The sequence below is a fragment of the Quercus lobata genome, chromosome 4 (assembly GCF_001633185.2).
Source record: "Quercus lobata isolate SW786 chromosome 4, ValleyOak3.0 Primary Assembly, whole genome shotgun sequence".
Classification (NCBI taxonomy): domain Eukaryota; kingdom Viridiplantae; phylum Streptophyta; class Magnoliopsida; order Fagales; family Fagaceae; genus Quercus; species Quercus lobata.
In genome coordinates this window covers 53407300-53422229 of record NC_044907.1, presented here as the reverse complement: position 1 = coordinate 53422229, position 14930 = coordinate 53407300, and the positions used below count along the sequence as shown (strand labels likewise).

Here is a 14930-nt window from a genome sequence, read left to right as displayed (position 1 = left end):
GCTAGACAAGACCTCAAGGGTAAATAGTCCACCTTATGCTCATCTATCCCATCCTGGAAGTTTATGATACATCAAAAATTGGAAAAGAAAGCTTCAATTTTCTCTATGAACGCGCCTTCAGCAATGATTTTGAAACTTCAGTTGTAAGTGTCCTGAACTACTTCAAAGAATGGGGAAAAATGCATAATTTCAAAAGCTTTTGTTTCTATACACATTTCTGTCCTGCAAAGTGGAGAAATAAATTATAAACATAGATAAAAGCAACACAAGCCTTTCTAAACCTCAGGTAAGCTAGCACCGTTTTTTAGTAATCTAATTCGTGTATCTGATGAGGGCTTATGGAAGCAAATACTGCCGCAAATTTTTGGTTCTCTTTTTGTTCTTCAGTTTACGGAATGCACACGACTCAATCTGCCTAATTCTCTCTCTACTTACACCCATAGACTCCCCTATCTCTTGCAACGTCTTCATCCTTCCGTCATCCATTCCAAACCTCCATCTGATGACCTGCTTCTCTCTTGGATTAAGACTGTCTAGTACTTTTTCCAGGTCCTGCTTCATGAACTGCTTTAACAGCAGCTCTTCTGCTGTCTCTGCTTCGGGGTCTGATATTATTTCCTGGGGGCGAAAGGCATATGAACCCATTAGAAAACTAAAAATTTGTTATGCAATTTCTTAGCAAAAAATATGCAAAAATCTAGAAGGTGACAAAATTTTGGACAAAAGGTGCTGGCCTAAGGGTGAAGGGGAGGAAGAATAGGACAGACCGAAGGTTTAAGATTCTGGTTGATGCCAATCTTCTGATCCAGAGATCTAGGAGCTTTTGGAGTCAGTAATACAGATGTAAGCCTCTTCATTGTCAGCCCTGTTGCCTCTGCAACTTCTTTATCATCAGGATGTCTTCCATTTTCACTATACAATTGTTTTCTAGCCTCCTTCACTCTGTATGTTGCTTCCACCATGTGAAACTGTTTAAACAAAAATAACAATTGAAAGAATGCAAATATTATGCATACACATCTAAAACTAACACTATTAGTTTGTAAAAGTAAGAATAATTGAAATATGAAAGGGAATCTCACAGGTAACCGAATTGTCCTGGACTGATCAGAAAGAGACTTCCGAACTGACTGTTTAATCCACCAGTGAGCATAGGTTGAGAACTTAAAACCCTTTGAAGCATCAAACTTCTCTGCACCTCTTACAAGACCTCGACATCCTTCCTGCAAGTCAATGAGCGAGATTTGACTGTTAAAATTTAAAAGCATCAAGGCTGGCAGATTATACAAAATATTCATATTTTTTCCTTTATGAGGATTTTTACATTAGATTATGCAATTAATTCCTTTGGCTGCATATAAAATAAAGAAAAATACCTGAACAAGATCCTGGAGATTCATCCCAACTCCCTGATAATTTTTTGCAATTGATATAACAAGCCGTATGTTGCTTTTAATCATTCTGTCTTTGCATTGAATACCATAGTTTAAGCGCTCCCTCAGGGTTTTTGAATCAACTCCTGCAGCTGTGGCCCATTGTGCAAAGGTGGGCTGACCACCACATCGCTCAGTAAGCTCCTGTTGGAGCTTTTCCAGTTTCAGCATGTCCTACATTATATAGGGGGTGGAAGAGACATCAGAAGAGAATCAGAAATCAAGGAAATGAAGTGGGAAAAATATCCAAAATTCAGGACAAACATCCAAACAATATTGCTTCGTTGGTTGCTTTTAAATGTATTGGAAATAAGATGAAATGGGAACTCAATTAGCATGCTTTCAAGTTTTACTTCTAGTTGTATAACATTGCCAACACTATATTTTTCAATAAAAATTTTAAGCCTGCACTCTTCAGATCACTTCATATGGCCCTGTTTCTAGTAACAATCATTTGAATAGATACCAATCAAAATAAGGGTGGATCTTTTATAGATAAGGGTGAAACATATATCCTGAGCTGAAAAGTAATTCTCAAACTCCTTGGAATCACACCTGTATTCCTTCAGACAACTGTAGTTCTTCAGTTGCAGTAAGAAGCTTAGAACTGCTGGTTGTTGCTCTCAAGTAACGCAATGGATCATAATAGTCTACATCTTGTAAAGAAGCACGCTTTTTCCGGCTGGTAGAACCAGGCTTCACAGTCACAACATTGGCAGCAGCCTTATCTGCCGCTCTGGCTCTTCTAGCCTTTCGTTCTGTTTGGCGTCTAGATCTTACAGCTTTACTCTTGGAAAGTTGCTCTTGCAGAGCTTCAAGTTCTTCACGGGTTGGCTCCACATCATCAGACTCTTCTGCAACATATTGCTCAGAATGGTCTCCCAAAACTCCAGCTTCAGCTTCCACCAGATCTACTGTACCAGCTCGATCAGTTTTAATGAGCTGAACCCATTTGAAATGTAAAGCATCAGCTTCAGGAGAAATCGGCGACACACTATCTGCTTTTGCAGAGTTACTATTTTTAACCATTAGGGCTGCATCCTTTGCAACCTTGAGAGCTGCTTTTGCAAGAGTAACAGCTTCAGCGGCAGCAGCAGCTATCACAGCCTCTTCACTTGTAAGAAGCGTTTCTGTTGCTAATGTTGCTTCAAATTTCACCTGAAGATAAAACAACAAAGCTACTTGATATATGTAGTGACTATTTTGAAAGTGTTGTTTAAAATTTCTATCAGAATCAAATTAGTTAATTTTTGAATTCAAGATTAACTAGAGAAGGATTCTAGTTAATGGGCAACTAAAAAATTATATCAAAATGGTAAGAGAATCTAGCCACATAGCAATGAATGAAATTCATTTAAAACAAGTGTTTTGGGAACAGTATTTCTCCAAAACCAGGCTGAGAGATGGTGGGCTATTTGCTACAAATACCATTACAATATGACTGAAAAATGTCAACTTGGTTAAAGGCAAAGACCCAATGCACATCTTAAAACCAAAAACAAAAGATGCACCAATGTTTGAACAACTGCATTTCAAAATCATCATCATATATAAGAAGTAACTCATGTTAATTTTGTACCCAGAAAAAGTAAAATTAAATATAAAAATATTCTTTCAATGTGCAATCCAGAAAATTTCCAACATAGTCCAAATTCCCAATCTTCAATAATAACTTATACCAAAATGAACAACTCTGACCTCTGCAGGTGGACGGATTGCCCCCGTGTATGTCCATGGTCTGTTTTCAGTGACTGAGTCAGAATTAGTTTCTAAAGAAGGTAATCTCAGCTTCTCCATATTAAGTAATGTAGTAGTTCCTGTGGATGTTGAAGGTGCTGCTGTGGATAAAATACATTTTGCTCCCGAAAAAATAGGCTCTCTAGTTTTTGCTGCATGTTCCAACCAATTGATCATGACCAAAATAATGCCAATAAGATCAATGACAAAATATGCCAGCTAAAGACATCAGAAGACAATAAAACCTTTGCTGTATTCTGTCCAGTAAGTCTGACCCTTTGTCAACAGCTTTAAGACATTTTATGCTATTAAATATGATTGATGAATATAAAGAATTACATTTAAACGCAACTCAGCAAACTATGTTGAAGAATCTTGAAGGAAAATCATTTACCAGAAAGCCTACATGATATAGAGGCTATATTCCAAATCAATATGTTTGAGAACAGAAACATTGGGCACTCAAAAACAATTTTTTTTAAAAAGGTACTGTACATATTTATATATCTCTTATTCCCAGCTAAAACTGAAAGCATAATATAATTGAGGGTTGAACCCAGATCAAACTTTGTAAACGGTACATGGCCCATCAAGCTAGATATTGGGAAGCAAAGGAGCTAGATAACTAGGATAAGGAACTTTACAGAAAGTCCACTACTTGATATAGACACAATTTATTTAATAACTACTACTGGTAATGCACTGTGCTTTTGAATCATTGATAAAGAGCAGTTGACTGTAATTACAAACAAGATTGCTGGCATCTAGGTAGTTATCCAAAGTGAGAGAATAGATTGACAATATGAGAAATAATAAGGTAATCGCCTTAGCAACAGTAGACTAGCCACCAAATGCTATTTTGCTGGATGCTCACTTCTGTCAGTATAGTGATAGATCAATTATTTTCAAGTGTAATAAATATATTTTATACAGATTAAAACTTTTTTTATAAAATATTATCTGGTATTGTTAACCATCTTAACTACTTGTTTATAACAAATTGTCATACTTTAATATGGTTTAGCTCAATAATAACATTGTACAACTTACTTAATACAGCTTTGCACAACTTACTAAAATCTTCAGTTACAAAAGTAATAATACAAATAAGTTCACAGGCCATCCCAAAAAGTTGTATTAAGGGGAAAAAAAAACTAAGGGACCGTTTGGATTGAGGGAGAAAGAAGGGGGAGTGGAGGGTAGTAGAGTAGATTTGGCCTAATTTTGGGCCAAATCTACTCTACTCCCCCTCAATCCAAACGGACCATTAAGGAAAAAGAAAGGGACTTTTCGAAACATAGGGTAAAGCCCTAGAGCACAAGATCACCAACAACAACAACAAAAGGGAGGAAGAGAAGAAAATAACTGTTGTGAGTCTCTTTTTGTTTCCATCAAGAGATGCCAATTCATAAATTCAGATGCTGGATCTAATGAGGAAGATGTCCCTTTCTCTTTTCATTTTTAAAATTCCAATTAAAATTATGATTAAAATATTAGTGACACTACAATGCAGGATATGAATTCTGTCAGAACTATGCTCCAGAAAATTGTTATCAAATGGAATTGAACTTGTGAAAACATTTGGTTCTACTTACAAAGCTTAAAACATATCACACTTATTTATGCATTTGCACAAACTTGCTGAATGAGTTCCTCAGTCCACCAAAGCAAAATATATCTGTCCTGAGGACCAAGTCAATCTAGCAATAACTTGCTTTGATTAAATTTTTTTCTCTCATTCATGAAAAATCAACCCACATTATCAAATGCCCATAGGATGAAAGGTAATATACTTAGAAGAAATGATTACTAAAATATCATTATATTAGATTTATTGTTGTTTGACTTGAACTGCTTAAGAACTATGCTTCTACTCAAATGGATTCAAACTAGCATACAAGTTAGTTTCAAATGCATTTTTTTCACATATAAAACTTAATGTAAAAGGTAACAATTCAGGCATTCCCACAAGATTACCCAATGAGAGCCTATTGGCAACAAAGTCAAAATGGGTATCTCATGAGGTGAAACAAATCCCATTTGTGAAATTCCCAGAAACCCAATAACAGACTTCCATAAGCAAAGCGAGAAACAACATCAGTTTTGAGCTACTTAACAAATAAACAGATATAAATACAATCCACACTAATGCTAATACATTAAAATAAGCAGAATTGGCAAGAGTGAAAAACACATTATAATGGGTGAGAGAGAAAAACTCACTGGATTGAGAGTGAGAGTGAGAGTGAGAGTGAGTGGTGGTAATAGCGTAAGAGTGTAGAGTTCTGAATTGGGTAGAGAAGGGGTCTGGATAACACTTGAACTGTGGCAGCAAACAAGACATCCTAGTATTTGTTGTTGTTGATTATGATGTTGGTTTTTTCTGTTATTCAAAATTTGAAAGAAAAATCTGTTCCCACATAGATGGATGAGAGAGAGAAAGACAGAGCATTTTTAGTGGCACAGGAGAGGAGAGGAGAGAAGAGAAGAGTTGTGTTGGAAATTTGATGTTTTGACGATAAAAGAACGGATAAGGAGGTGGGGGGATGTCTCATGTCTGCCTGAGGACTAGGGAGTGAGTGAGGAAGAGAGAGAAAGTCTAATGTCTAGCTTAGCCAGGCCAGCCCACGTTTTTACGAGCCAGCCCATTTTACCATTTCCTTTCAATTTTGGACCTTTTGAGCAACACTAATGACTTGTGAGTTGTAAATAAAAATTATAAAATAAAAAAAGAAAAAAGCCAAATACAATTATTCTTTAAAAAAAATATATATTGTTTTGTATTGTGGACTTTTTTTTTTTTTGAGAAAAAGTTTTGCATCATAGACTTGTCATTGAGTTTGGGATTCAATTTGGTAATTGAAAACACATTGAAAATAATATTGTGTGATTGTGGATTTTAAAATGGGCTTGACATTGGGGTTCATGAAAAAGAATCATCCATATTTAAAATGAATTTATTTCATAATTTATATTAAATCTTACAAATTCAAAGGTGTAGCCAACATCTAATTTAAAAATTTAAATGTTGTGACATTCTGTATAATGTTAGATCTTATTCCGGTATTTTTACTTTTGATCACAAATGAAAAGTAACAATTTACAACTCCACATCTCCACCACCCAAGTTTCAGACCTTATTGATAACTCTAATAAGATTTTGGATGTGTGGACATGGGACCCACCTTCACAATATTTTTTTAATTATGACTCGTTTGATACGTAGGAATGGAATTGTGTTGTTTGATTGTATTTATTCTTTAAAATGAAAAGTAACTATTGTTCAATGTCATTTCTATTTCCACATGTCACATGACATAGGTTCATTGGACAGACCATATCGCATCATTAATAAGCACAAAAGACTTAGGGTTGTGCACTAAATATGTTGTAGGCTCAAAGAAGGCCCAAAAAAGAACCTTAAGCCTACATGAGACGATCCTCTATTCAAAAAAGATTCATAAAATTTTCTCAAAATATTGGACCCAAAAAAAAACCTTTAAGCCTACACAAGATGATCCTTTATCCAAGAAAGATTCATATTTTTTTCTCAAAATATTGAGCCCAAAATTCTCTATGATATAGATCAGACTTAACAACCCAAATGCCATCATGATACCATTTGGGCATAAAAAGCCCTAATCTTTTTCTACATTAAATTGGGCTTAAACCCAAAAAGTCTATAATGTCACAAGATGTGTCCAAAAAGCTCGAAATTTCCTTATCTTATGGACTAGGCTTAAAGTTCATTATGTCCTTTGATTAAGATCTAAAAATTTCTCACATAAAATGGAGACCTGAAAAATTAAGTGATCATAAGATAGGCTATTTTAGGCATTGAACTTGAGGGGTATTATAATCAGTAGTTCCAAAATGAGATGGATGGAAAGGGTATGGAACAAAAAGAGAGTAAGGAAGAGGAAAAAAAAAAGGAGGAAAATGGAACAAAAGCTCGAAATTTCTCTATCTTATGGATCAAGCTTAAAGCTCATTTTGTCATTTGATTAAGACCCAAAAGTTTTTCTCAAACTGAGGACTTGAAAAATTAAGCGATCCACCCATGAGATAGGCTATTTTAGGCATTGAACTTGAGGGGTATTAGAACTCGATGGTTCCTAAAGGAATGGATGGAAAGAGTGTTGAGGGTTCTTTTTACGTTTCTTGTACCTTAGACATGTGTCTTAATATTATTGGACAACGCTTAGTCTAGCATTTTTCTAAGAAGGAAGTTGGGTCTGGCACTCCGCAGAATGGGCTCCAAAGTACCATTCTGTTGTTGCTAGTTTGTGTGCAAACATTGAATTCAAAGTCCAAGGGAAGATGCTACAAAGTGCACTTATCCTTTGTTTCTACCGCAGAAGGAACTTTTCTCTAGTTTTTGCCATAGGATTGACTTTTCTGTTGTGCAATAAAACATTCTGTTGCACAGTAAAGCTTTATGCTGCGCAATAAAGCTTTTTCCTATGCACTAAAGCATTCTGCTGCGCAGTAAAACCTTCTATCGTGTAGTAAAACTTTCTGCACTTTTTTGCAACGTGAATGACTACTCTTCATTTTTTACTGTAGAAATACTTTTCTACTTCTTGCACATAAACAAATCTAAAACCGAAAGAAAATACTCATCAAGCAAACGTTAGTTTACATGGCCTAGCATATTCTTAAATATAAACACACATATATTCGTAAATACACTTATACGTATACACACATACATATATAAAATATATTTTACAGAACATGAGATAAAAGATATATGTATATATACTTATGCCAGGATAATGATTAGTTCGTGTCAAAAGTAAAACACGTAATAACAAAGAAATAAGAAAGCTTCAGCAAAAAAAGTTTAGCTAGTATAATAGCTAACAAGGTAAGTATAATAACAAGGTGCTACAACAGAATAACTAGTACAACAAATAAAGATACCACAACAGAACAATTGATGCAACAAATATGATAAAAAAACATGCTACAGTAGAACAACTAAATACATCAGATATATGTTCTAACAAGTGAAATCAAATATATTTGCAATCGAAATAAAGTATTGAATCTTCTCATAGAATAAGTAAACCAAGAAGGAACCCAAACCCCAACTTGAACAATCTTGTCATAGGCTTTTGCCATCAAAGTTGTGCATTTTGGAGAATAGGCCTAAATGATTACTAGCTATTACTTTTAGGGGACTTTAAAGAGTGAGTTTGCTAAGAGAGAGGGAAAAGATGGTCTATTGATGCATGCTCCTATTTCTGCTGTGTTTTCTCTCTTCTTTTTACCACTTTCTTTCTTTCTCTTTGTTATTTTTACTCTTAGTTGCTGACTACTATCTTGCCATGGATTGTTTTTCTCCCTTGGGTCTTTTCCCTTTTGGATCCCCCTCTCCTTAGGTGCCTCCCCTCTAAGTGCCTCCTAGGTGTTTACTGCCCTCTTTTACCATGGGTTCCTCCTTTTCATTTATTGCTACCTCCCATTTTTATAGTGAGCTAATTCAATAGAATTTCTCCATTTTACCCCTAGGGTTTCATAAACTGTTTTTGGTTTGTTGTGGGCATTCCTTCAGGAATACCCACCAACCCATTGGTTGCCAGCCATTACCACTACTTAATACGTTCTCACTCCACCACTACTCATTTCATGACAAAATTCTATTTTGCTTGTTCTTGTTGTATACCTCCACCTCTGAGTTCAAATAGATAAGGATTGGACTACCTTACCACCTACCTCTATGGCATACATCAAATGGTCCTAGCCATCTACTACCTCTTTTGGATAAGATACCATCCCAATAGGGTATATTCCCAAAAGAAGTCACGGACTCATGGCTAGAAACTAAATATAGACCCCTTTCCCTCCCACCACCAAATCACACCCTCTGAATCCCTTTGACCGTGGACCCACCTCTCTTGTATTGGCTAGATACAAGTTGGTGGTGCTCTGACCCTTGTGTGCTTGCTCCACTATTTTCTACTTTTGTCTTATTTTGTTCCCATGCTGTTTCTGCCGTAATAGAATAGCATTGTTCCATTCTGTTGTGTGTCCTTGTCTTATTTCTTCATGTGTTTCCTATTGTGTTTGTCATTTCTTTTGGTTTGGATTTTCTTTCCTTAATGCAATTTCTGCTGCTGACACTTCCTGCTGTTCATTGTGTTTCTTCATATTAGTTTTCACACATATTATTTTATACAAAAGGATTTGGGCCTTTGTGGGCAAAATAATGTTGACTGGATCAAAAGGGTTTTGGGCCCAATTTGCCTTGATTTGTCGAAGCCATTCTTCTGAAGAACTGTATTTTGCGGTAGATCTATATTCTGCTGTAGATTTGCATTTTACTGTAGATTGCTTTCTCTTGCATTTATTTCTTTGGACCTTTCTTGCTCTTTGGTCTTCTTGGTGGGCCTTTGGGCTTTGCTTTTCATTGGGCTTTCCTTCGTATGGGCTTTTGAGTCTTGCTTCTTATTGGGCTTTCTTCCTCATGGGTTTTTAGGTACGAATTTGCAAAAATGGGCATCAACAAAGGGTATGGAACAAAAAGAGAGTAAGGAAGAGAATAAAAAAAGGAGGAAAATGGAAAAAAAAAAAAAAAGGAGTGAGGAAGAGGACCGGTTGCTAGGTCCTTTGCAAGTAATTAAATCCTATAGTTTCAATCTAAGACTAATTTACAAATTGCACCCTTAAAGTTTGGGGTAAATTTGATTTTGACCCATATCATTAAATACCACTTGTAAAAAGGCTCTTTATGTTTATGTCCAGTCTTGGCTTGGCATGCTAAGAGCATTAATGACTATGTAGCTTGGATAGAGAAAAATCCTACCATGATTGAGTTAGCTTTGATTTAAGATGTAATGTTTTTATCTTTTTCTTAATAAAGTTACGAGTTTCTCATAAATATAAAAAAAAATCTTGTCACATGTGCTAGTTGGTCCAATTAAATCATGCCACGTCAATTTTATTATTACATGTAATTAAATAACCTAAAATTTTTCAAAATTAAAATAATTATCTAAAATCTAATAAGATATTTACTGATGGGAATGACGAGATTACATCCCACAGACAAAGCTAACACTAATGACGAAGAAAGCCTCCCTGACGAAGTCATCCTGAATAATGAAGAAAACAGTCATCACTGACAAAGGCAGGGGAGTCATTCAATGCAGTCAATCAATGACCTGGGCAGTTACCAAATCAACCAGGCAGACCGTTGGGAGCCTCTTAAAAGTCCCATTATTGGACCAGAGGCGTTACTTGGGAAAGCATTAACAACCACAATGGTTAGCCCCTAAAGCCGCATGTATAAAGCCCTATCACAGTCAACAGAAGGTACACACATACACTCACACTTTGAGAGAGCATTCTGGTTCTTTATCTTGTTTTGTCATTATTCTAACTTTGGCATCGGAGACGTTGTGGCAGGCACCACACCGGTGACCCTTATAGAGAATACCCTCACACATAATAAGGGATTCCATCTGCCCACTCTTACTGACGAGCTCATGCTTCATCAGTTTAGCGCCATCTATGGGGAACGACTTTTTCAGATTCATATTTGAAAACGTGATTTCCATTAACTCCCTGCTTCCAGATGGAATCCAACCCAGATTCAGCAGCCTTGGCCCAACAAGTTCAAGCCCTTGCAGCCACCGTTGAAGAACTCACCAAACAAAACCAGGAAATGAAGCTACGACTCCAGCAGGTTCAAAAGGCTCAACAGAACGAAAGCCGGTCCAAGGGTAACCTGGAGGGAGAAGGGGATAGCCACAGGAGAGGTACCCCTCAAAGGCCAGCTACACCGGACGAACAGAACTCAGATTTCCTTCGAGAAATGAGGAAGGAGATGGACGAACTAAGGAGCGCCATCAAAGAGAAGACGGACCGAAGCATAGACAAAATGGTAAGGGCTACGGATTCGCCTTTCACCGCAACGGTACTTGAATGCCCTGTACTGTCAAAGTTTCGCTTACCTCAACTACAACCATTCGATGGACTCAAAGACCCTCAGGATCATCTTAATACCTTTAAGACGACTCTGGGTCTTCAACAACCACCTGACGAGATACTGTGTTGTTCCTTTCCAATCATTCTCAAAGGAGCTGCAAGAGAATGGTTCACGAAATTGTAGACCTCATCCATAGACAACTTCGATCAATTAAGTAGTGCCTTCTTGCGTCATTTCATAGGGGGGCAACGTCCAAAAAGGCCGGTAGACTACTTACTTACCATAAGGCAGGGAGAGAAGGAAACTCTGAGGTCGTATGTCAAACGATTCACCCGGGAGACTTTGGAGGTGGACGAAGCCGATGACAAGGTGCAGCTGACGACCTTCAAGGCGAGGCTGAGGTCCAGAGATCTCGTGGCCTCCCTCGCAAAGAATCCACCAAAGACAATGGCGGAAATACTCCTGAAGGCATAGAAGTACATGAATGCTGAAGATGCTTTAGCTGCCATAAAGGATGCCGAGAAGCCAGGCGACAAGGCCAAGAGGGAAGACGAATGTAGGGGGCAGAAGAGAGATCGACCAGATCGTCGGAACAATGACGGGAACGGGAGGAAAGATGATAAAAGTCCTCGGACGGTAAGATTTACTCCTTTAGTCATGCTTGTTGACAAAATTTTCACGCAGATCAAGGACGAGCATTATCTCAAATGGCCCAGACCATTGCACTCATCCCCTAATGTCCGCAACAAGAACAAGTACTGCCGGTTCCACAAAGATCACAGCCACAACACAGAAGATTGCAGAGACCTAAAGGAGCAAATAGAGGAGTTAATACGGAAAGGGAAGTTACAGAAATATGTGAAGAAAGGAGAATATAGCAAGTTCAGAGACGACAATAAAATCTAGCATGAATCCTTCTCCCGGGATGACGACCGTCCCTCCTAGCCCCCACACAAGGCGATCGGGGAGATAAACACGATTACAGGAGGGCCGTTTTTAGGAGGGTCGTTTAAATCACTCAAAAAGGCATACCAGAGACAGGTTAACAGCGTCCACGCCGTACCCCCGTCCAAGCACTAACGAACATACTAGGACATGTCCTTCAGTGAAGGAGACGCCATGGGAGTGAAGCAGCCCCACAACGATCCCTTGGTCATAATGCTGAATATAGAAGGGTTCAATACCAAGAGGATCCTCGTCGATAATGGCAGTTCCGCGGACATCATCTACCTCCCAGCCTTCCAGCAGCTGAGACTAGATCCAAAAAGACTGTGCCTTTTTGACTCTCCACTCGTCAGTTTCAGCGGAGACAGGGTCTACCCCAGGGGTATAGTGACATTGGCGGTGACGGCGGGGACCTACCCAGTGCAGTTGACCCGGCAAGTAGACTTCCTGGTGGTGGATTGTCCCTCATCTTACAATGTCATCGTTGGAAGACCCACGCTCAACAAATGGAAGGCGGCAACGTCAACTTACTGTTTGAAGGTAAAATTCCCAACAGATAATGGTGTTAGTGAAGTGAAAGGAGATCAAGTCCTGGCAAGAGAATGCTACCAAGTCGTCCTGGTTGGGAAGGAGAACCACACGTGGATGATTGAGGAAAAGGAAGAAGACAAGATAGAGGCCCTGGAGACGGTGGAGTTGGTAAAAGGAAAGGCGAACAAGACGACCAAGATAGGAACGACGTTGAGCCCCGAGATGAGAACAAAACTCATAAGGTTCCTCAAAGAGAATCTAGACGTCTTTGCATGGAGTCACGAGGACATGCCGGGCATATCTCCAGAAAGTCATCCAGCATAAGTTGAATGTGGACCTAGAACGGAAATCCGTCCAGCAACGACGAAGAACCTTCGCTCCAAAATGAGACCAGGCAGTTGTAGAGGAAGTCACCAAACTCCTGATGGCAGGGTTCATTCGGGAGGTGTATTATCCTGAATGGCTAGCAAATGTAGTCCCGGTAAAGAAAGCAAACGGGAAATGGAGGATGTGTGTAGACTTCACCGACCTGAACAAGGCATGCCCAAAGGACAGCTTCCCCCTACCAAGAATAGACCAGCTCGTGGACTCCACAGCCGGACACAAGTTACTGACATTCATGGACACCTTCTCAGGGTACAACCAGATAAAGATGGCTGAGGAAGACCAGAAGAAGACCGCCTTCATCACAAGTCAAGGACTCTACTATTACAAGGTAATGCCTTTTGGGCTGAAGAATGCCGGGGCTACGTATCAGAGGTTGGTGAACAAAATGTTCAGCCAACAGATTGGTAGGAACATGGAAGTATATGTGGACGATATGCTCGTCAAGAGTAAAGAAGAGCTTGCACACCTGGATGACCTGAAGGAGACATTTACAACCCTCAAAACACACTAGAAGTTGAATCCAAGTAAGTGTGTCTTTGGGGTTGCTTCGGGAAAATTCCTAGGATTCATGGTGTCCCAAAGAGGAATAGAAGCAAACCCAGAAAAAGTGCGAGCCATCATCAACATGACGTCCCTCAGGACCGTTAAGGAAGTTCAAAAACTCACAGGAAGAATTGCAGCTTTGAACAGGTTCGTTTCTAGGGCTACAGACAAATGCCTGCCCTTTTTCAAGACCTTGAAGCAGGCCTTTGCCTGGACCGACGAATGCGAAACTGCGTTCTAGGAACTAAAGCGTTACCTGAGCAGTCCACCCCTTCTAAGCTCGTCCAAAGAAGGGGAAAACCTATACTTATACCTGGTAGTGTCAGCCTTGGCAGTAAGTGCAGCCCTGATCAGAGAAGAGGGCAAGAAGCAGCTCCTGGTTTACTACGTCAGCCAAGCCTTCCAAGGAGCTGAGTCCAGGTACCTAAGGATCGAGAAGATCGCGTTTGCGCTGATAGTAGCTTCGCGCAAGCTAAGGCAATACTTCTAGGCAAATCCCATTCTCGTAATGACGGACCAACCAATCAAGAAATCAATGAACAAGCCCGAAGCAGCAGGAAGAATGGTCTAGTGGGCGATTGAACTTAGTCAGTTTGACATCGAGTACCATCCCAGAACGACGATCAAGGCGCAAGCTCTGGCGGACTTCATCGCAGAGTTCACTCTTCCAGACGAAGACAGGATTACCGACGAGGTAGATAGATGGACAATACAAACTGATGGTTCGTCAGCTCAGAGGAAGGGGGGAGTAGGGGTCGTCATAACCACCCCTGACGGAGAAGTGCTGAAATATGGGGTCCAACTAAGATTCCTGACCACCAACAATGAAGCTGAATATGAGGGGATACTGACGGGACTGAGACTTGGAAAGACACTTGGTGCTAAAAACTTGTTGATTCAAAGTGATTCAAAGCTAGTGATCGGGCAGATTAAGGGAGAATACGAAGCAAAGGAAGAAAGGATGCAGAAATACCTTAAGCTAACGAAACATCTGACTCAGGAGTTCGATGTAGTGGAGTTCGTGCAGATCCCAAGGAGTCAGAACATAGGGGCTGACGAAGTCTCAAAGCTAGCTTCATCAGATGAAGGGAAGATTGGCACAGATCTGGAAATGGAGGTCCAAAAACACCCCAGCATTGAAGAAATTGCAACATTCACCATCCAAGGCACAGACAGTTGGATGACACCCATAATATCCTACCTCCAGGACGGGCACCTCCCTCAGAGCATGGAGGAAGCTAAAAAGATCAAGAAGAGGGCGGCCAGGTTCACGATCCTTAATGACGCCTTATACAAGAGAGGCTTTTCTATGCCTTACTTGAAGTATGTCGACGAAGAAGAAGCCAGATACATCCTGGAAGAAATCCATGGAGGAATTTGCGGCGACCACGCTGGCCCCAGATCCCTGATAAACAAGG

At 39.4% G+C, this 14930-nt stretch overlaps 1 protein-coding gene across 1 annotated transcript; it reads right to left on the bottom strand.

Annotated features, from left to right (window-relative positions):
- On the bottom strand, window positions 1-5791 carry LOC115986577 (RNA polymerase sigma factor sigB). The gene is made up of 7 exons (XM_031109721.1): window positions 5394-5791; window positions 3132-3322; window positions 1989-2591; window positions 1377-1607; window positions 1083-1223; window positions 768-968; window positions 1-618 (listed from the first exon to the last, which is right to left on the bottom strand). Exons 1-7 carry the CDS (start codon window positions 5512-5514, stop codon window positions 337-339), a joined length of 1770 nt encoding a protein of 589 aa, XP_030965581.1. The 5' UTR covers window positions 5515-5791; the 3' UTR covers window positions 1-336.
- Window positions 5792-14930: the final 9139 nt, after the last annotated feature.